The sequence below is a fragment of the Hesperophylax consimilis genome, chromosome 3, assembly GCF_061612785.1.
Source record: "Hesperophylax consimilis isolate HC1 chromosome 3, BYU_Hcon_1.0, whole genome shotgun sequence".
Lineage (NCBI taxonomy): Eukaryota > Metazoa > Arthropoda > Insecta > Trichoptera > Limnephilidae > Hesperophylax > Hesperophylax consimilis.
In genome coordinates this window covers 6300773-6307650 of record NC_142838.1, presented here as the reverse complement: position 1 = coordinate 6307650, position 6878 = coordinate 6300773, and the positions used below count along the sequence as shown (strand labels likewise).

The following is a 6878-nucleotide window of genomic DNA, read 5'->3' as shown; positions in this document are numbered from 1 at the left end:
CATCCCCTCTCCTTTTCCTAGGCAAAGCTAGGCCAAACAGTGAGCGGCAACGGTCAGCCAATCAGCGTAAAGCCACGATAAACCTAGAAATATTTCTCTTTTCATATATAATTGCGCAAATTAATGTTAGATTTGCGTGAGTCTCGCCGCAACAATGCTAAATAAAAATATACAGGTTGAAAGGCTGGACTCACGTCTATGTTGTAAAGTAATATTGAAATATGTAAACATTAATATTAAGTAGTTATAAGGATTTCCTCACACCAATATCGGTCTGAGGACCCACTGATTCATATTGTACAATTTATTATAAAAACATTAAAAATGCTAGGGAAAAACAGTTTTCATGAGATGAAGCGGCGTAAAGAGTACTATTGAATAAATAATTTTAATATTGACTATTAAAGTCATATGAAAACACACGAAGCTGCACAAAAATGCACCTCGTTTACGCGGGGCATTTTAGACGCGCGCACACCGATGTGTGCGCGCCCCCGCTAGTCCTATATATACTGCGCGTAAAGCGATCTCAAGTCTCTCTCTTCCGACATCTACTCTGACCGCTTCACTCTGGACTGCTTCTCCCGCTGGAACTACTACAACCGCCTTTGAATTCTGACCTCTCGCTTCCTTGGACTACCTACTACCTACTGCTCTTTCCTTGGATATACGACATCACAGCAACCGGAAAAGGCCCTGAACATAAAGCAGCTCACCGACTAGAAGATTCAGCACCCCCTTATTTACAGTCAATGTAAAGGACTTGCGTCTGATACATTGTGTGGTCCTTCGCAGCCGCATTTTCTAGTCTCCAGCTGCCAAGATGACACCATCTCTACGCTCCGGGAAGAATATATTGGAGGGAACCGGAAAAGAAGAGTCACAAGCCGCTGGCAGTAGCCAGCCGCCGGTCCCTCTACAATTACGCAGCCCGCTAATGCGGCCGCCGCGGTGAGGGCCGCCCAGCCACAAGCCGCTGGAATGGCGATATCGGACCATTCTCCGGTACAGATACCCATCCATGACTCATCATCAGACAGCGAGGCGTCAAATGCAGATTCATTCAAACAACTGCAGCGAGAATTGAGAGCAGAAAGGCGACGAAATCGGAAATTACAGGAGGCCCTCATCGCTTCAATAGCGGCTCCTACGAAAAAACAAGCGCCTTTAGTGGAACCTGACACACATACAGAGCAGGCAACCACACATCAACAAGGTGCCATGCAGGGCGCCCTACAAGGCTCCATGCAAGGTGCCGCACAACAAAACAGCGCAGAGTACCGGTCTTCAGCATCCAACACCACGATGCGAGGCCAAACAACCCCTCTGCAGCCTGCTATCATCAACACGGAGTATCCGGCCACAATATCCGGACAACAGCCGACCCAAACCACAGCTCAAGGGGCCTCGCAGATCCCCGCAGCATCCTACAATCCGGAATATCAGCCGGGCTCACCACATACGCAGTTCGGCCAGACACCGCCTGCAAACAACACATACGCGACATTCCCGGGCCATCCCACGCAGGATGACACGGCGCGACAAACCCAAGACTGGGTCAATAATAGAACGGAACAAACGGCGCCAGCAAATCCGTTTCAACAGTTTGCGGCCTTTATGACCGAGGCTTTCCGCGCCTCGCAAAATGGCGGTACTCCGCGGCAGCAGCCTGAAGAAGAAAACCGCATGGCGTCCCTTATCGCACGCCAATCAAGCGCTAAGGACCTCCCACCATACTACGGAGACGCCGTAGAGTGGCCAGCATGGCGCGCTCAATTTTATCAATCAACGTCTACGTGTGGGATGACGCAATCAGAAAACCTAATGCGCCTTCAGAGAGCATTGAAAGGCAAGGCTCGTGAAGCGGTAAGTCCACTCCTATTGGACCCCACGCAAGTACCGGAAATAATGGACGTGTTAGAACATCGGTTTGGTGGTGCTCACACAATTGCATCACTGATGTTTGAAAAAATAAAAAAGTTGCCGCGGCTTCCCGAAGATGCATCAAACGACGCACTTATTGAGTTTTCGGGTACAGTTCAAAATGTGGTGGCCTCACTCGGCAGTCTTAAGTGTGATTATTTATCTAACCCCGCGCTACTAAGTGAAATTGCGTCGAAAATGCCTCTCGTCCTAAGAGTGGCGTGGTTGGATAAAATAGCCGATCAAGTGATAAGTGCGACAATTCAACAATTAGCCGCATTTCTAAAGCGGCTCACAAACGCGATCCCGCGCTCGGGCTTAGTTGACAATGCTCGGGTTCCAATACGACCACGACGGGAACAAGTGTATGCGCAAAATTCTCAAACTGATACGGAGAGCGAAAAGTGTTCACAGTGTTTAAATTCGCACAAAATTCACGAGTGCCCCGTGTTTTTGGGGAAAAATATCCCCGGACGATGGGAAAAAGTAAAAAATTCCCGACTTTGCCATAAATGTCTAGACGCAAGACACCATACGAGAGCGTGCAAATACCGTGTGTGGTGTGGAGTGGGTTCTTGTCGGCTTCCTCATCATAAACTACTTCACGACCCGTCGCGTGTGAAATCATCTGCCGGTACCTCGCGCGATAGTGAAAACCAAACTGTAACCAGTACCACGTCGTATGGACATGAATCTGTGCTGTTGAAAGTGATACCGGTAACCATATGTGGCCCAAACGGGCAAGTGTCAATTTATGCCCTACTAGACGAGGGGTCAACTGTGACCCTTCTAGACAATGAAACAGCGGACAAAGTGGGAGCGAACGGGCCGACCCGCGGGCTCCGTATTCACGGGGCGAGTGGTATGTGTTCGTCAGATAGTACATCCCGGCGAGTTAAACTATCAGTGCGCGGAGACGGTGACGAATATGTTATTACGGCGAATACAGTGCGAAACCTGGACCTACCGCAACAAAACATAGCCGGTCGATGCCAAGTGAAACCAAAAATATTATTGGGACATTACAACGTGCATCTCATCGTGTCAAGAGAGGTGCGCGAAGATACCGAGAAAAGAATGCTGTCCCGTACTGCACTCGGTTGGATCGCGCATGGAGGCATTCATCCCGTAGAAAATATAACGCTGAGCATTATCGGTGAAGCCGAGAGTGGAGACCAACAGCTCTCAGAGCTAATAAAACAAAACTTTGCGATCGATTCACTTGGAGTGACGTCAGCGACACGCGTAAATGCGACTATTCAGCGAGCAGAGGCCCTCATGGAAAACACCACTCGGCCATATGACACCGACCGGTGGGAAACGGGCCTACTGTGGAAAGAAGATAATACGCACCTGCCTGACAACAAACAGTGCGCGCTAAAACGATTATACGCATTAGAGAGAAAGCTAGCGAAAAATAATACATTAGAAGCAGCATATAAAATGAAAATTAATTCTCTGATCGAACGTGGATACGCGCGCAAATTAAATATTCAGGAGGCGGCCATTCCAAGCCCTCGAAAATGGTACCTACCGCATTTCGCGGTAGTTAATCCCAATAAACCGGGAAAGCTAAGAGTGGTTTTCGACGCAGCAAGCCGCTGTCGAGGTGTATCATTAAATGATAAACTGTTAACAGGGCCCGATCTGCTCTCCTCGCTATTGGGTAACATTTTGCGCTTCCGCGAAGGAAAAATCGCGCTCGCAGCAGATATTGCAGAAATGTTCTTACAAATAAAAATAAAAAGTGAGGACCAACCATCTCAATTATTTATGTGGAGAGCAACGCCAAATGAAGAGCCGAGCACTTACATGCTCACCTCTATGATGTTTGGGGCAACTTGTTCCCCAAGCAGCGCGCAATTCGTGAGAAACAAGGTAGCTGAGCAACACAAAGTGCAATATACCGCCGCGGCAACAGCCATACAGGAAAAATTTTATATGGATGATTATCTCGACGCCGTGGACACATCGGACGAAGCCACCAAGTTGGTACGGGAGGTGAGCGCAATCCTTGCAAGTGGGGGTTTCCTGCTCACTAATTGGGCTTCAAATGACCCTGCCGCCATTGCAGAAGTACCCTTTGAAAAACGGGCGAAATCGGCAATACCTATTAACAGCGGGGACCACGAAAACGAGCGCATACTAGGCCTCGTATGGGACCCCATAGGTGATCACTTTCTCTACAGCTTCAGGGAGGCCGCCTCAGCCGAGATGATCCCACACCCAACGAAAAGACAATTACTAAGTATTGTTATGAAGATTTTTGATCCTATTGGTTTCGTATCATGCTTGACAATACGTTCAAAAATACTTCTACAAGCAGTGTGGAGATCGAATATAGGTTGGGATGAACCAATTAAACCCGAGCACGCGAATAAATGGTCGGAATGGCTACTACTTCTCAGCCAGAGTAGCGTTTCTATACCACGAAGATGCTTAATTAATAAAAACGGCGATTTTGAACTCCACCTGTTCTGCGATGCATCGGAGTCGGCGTGTTGCGCTATTGCTTATTTAACCGAAAACTCCCAGGAAGGCACACACTCAACTTTCCTGGCTAGTAAATGTAAAGTGGCACCATTGAAACCCCTTTCTATACCGCGCCTTGAGCTACAAGCAGCCCTAATGGCTGCACGATTGGCGGCTACAATCAAAAGGGAAAGCCAAATTCACATTAGAAGAATAACATATTGGACGGACTCAACGACCGTCTTGTGTTGGCTAAGGACAGACCCGAGGACTTACTCCGCCTTCGTGGCCAACCGGCTAGGAGAGATTGACGACCTAAGTGAGATAATTAATTGGAGATGGGTACCTACTAAATTAAACCCGGCCGATATCGGTACAAGAGACATCGAGCCGCCCGACCTCTCGCCCACTAGCAGGTGGTTTTGCGGTCCTGCCTTTATGTGGGAGTTCAAAAAGTTCATTTACATATAGTATAAATAGTAAAGGTCCCAAAACAGTTCCTTGTGGAATTCCAAAATCTATATTTTCTATTTCACTTAATTCGTTGTTTACTTTAACCTGTTGAGTTCTTTGATAGAGATAACTTTTTAACCATGTTTTAGCTTTGCCAGTAATTCCTATATTATTTAGTTTATTAATTAATTTTGAATGTGAGACACTATCAAAAGCTTTACGGAGGTCAATGAATATACTTAGGCACTTTTTGCCTCTATCTAATGTTTTGTAAATAAGCTTAGTTAATTCTGCAATTGCGTCTTGTGTGCTAAGTTTATCTCTGAAACCGTATTGACTAGGGTTAATACATTTTTGGTTATCTGTATAATCAGTAATTTGTTTTTTTATTACTTTTTCGTGTATTTTTGCAATGTTGGATAATAAGGATATTGGGCGGTAATTGTTTACTTCTTTTGAATCTCCGGATTTATAAACTGGGATTATAATGGCTTTTTTGTAGTTAGACGGGAATATTCCGTATTTAGTACTTACATTAATTATATGCGTAATCGGTTTGGTTAGAAAATTGCAGTATTTTTTCAAGATTTCTGTAGTTATACCGTCGTATCCTGGCGCACTACCATTTTTAAGTGATTGTATTATGTTTTCAATATTTTTTTCTGTAGTCGGTTTAAAAATTGAAAGATTGCTATTTGTTATTTTATCTTTATGTATGTCATCAGGTTGATAATTTTGGTCAATTTTATATGCAAGTTTTTGACCGACGGTGGCGAAAAATTTGTTGAAAATATTTGCGCATATTTTTGGTTCACGGATAGCATTTATTTTAGTTCCATTATTGTTTATGACATTTATTGTAGACTTATTTTTATTATTTTTATTCATTATTTCATTTATAGTGTTCCATGTTTTTTTAGGGTTTTCCTTTGTGAGGATTATTTTCTCCCTGTAATATTTTTCTTTTGTGTCTTTGATAATTTTAATGAGTTTGTTCCGGAATATTTTGTAATCGTTTTTTACTTGGCTATTGGTAGAGTTTTTTTTTGTATCTATGAAAAGTTTTTCTTTTTTCCGGATAGATATGAGTAATCCTTGCGTAATCCATGGTTTGATTTTCCTTAATTTAGAACTAGGTTGATTATTTATAAAGGTTGTACAGTCTACGATATGAGCATTTAAAGTTTCTTCAAAGAAGTTTGCGCACATGTCTGGGTTTTGGCAATTTAGTATTGAGGACCACGATTCGTTACTTAATTTATTATTTAATTTTACATTGTTCAATTTGGAAATTATGTTAATATTTTTTCTAGAGTCATTTAATCCTAAGTTTTTATTTAAATCATAAATAAAAATATTTGTATGGTGATCTGTTATATCATTTTTCCATATAATAGATTTAATTTTTTCTGTGTGTTTAATATTGCTCCATATGTGGTCCAGGCATGATGGCGATTGGTTTGCAAATTCTCTTGTGTAATTATTTACACATGATATAAAGTTCATTTCACTCATAGCATTTGTATAGTCTATTTTATTTTTACAGTGGTTATTTGGACCAATATTAATATTTAAATCACCTATTACGATACAATTTAGATGGTTTTTGTTACATAGTATTTTTTTTAATTCTTCTATAAATAAAGATACATCAGAGCTGTGTGTTCGATATATTGCGATTATATTGAATGGCATATTATTTATAACAAAATTTAATGACAAACAGTTTGCTTTGCATATGTGTATTTCGGTAATATTGATATCAGTAAATTTTTCTTTAGCGTATACTACAATTCCACTATTTTTATTAATCTGATAATTTGTATTGTAATTTTTGTAGTTTGGGATTATTGGTATATTTATGTTTGCATGTATGTGCGCCTCGGATAGTATTATGAAATCTGGCTGTGAACATAAAGTATTTAGGGATACCAGAAGTTCATCCATGTTTTTATTTATACTTCTAATGTTTAGGTGCAAGATTGTTAGTCTATTTATTATATTGTCATAGATCCTATTGCATTCACTGG

At 42.3% G+C, this 6878-nt stretch overlaps 1 protein-coding gene across 1 annotated transcript; it reads left to right on the top strand.

Annotated features, from left to right (window-relative positions):
* Positions 1-981: 981 nt before the first annotated feature.
* LOC149424866 (uncharacterized) lies at positions 982-4866 on the top strand. Its single transcript, XM_089646847.1, has one exon. The coding sequence runs from the start codon at positions 982-984 to the stop codon at positions 4864-4866; it is 3885 nt and encodes a 1294-aa protein (XP_089502973.1).
* The last annotated feature ends 2012 nt before the right edge of the window (positions 4867-6878 follow it).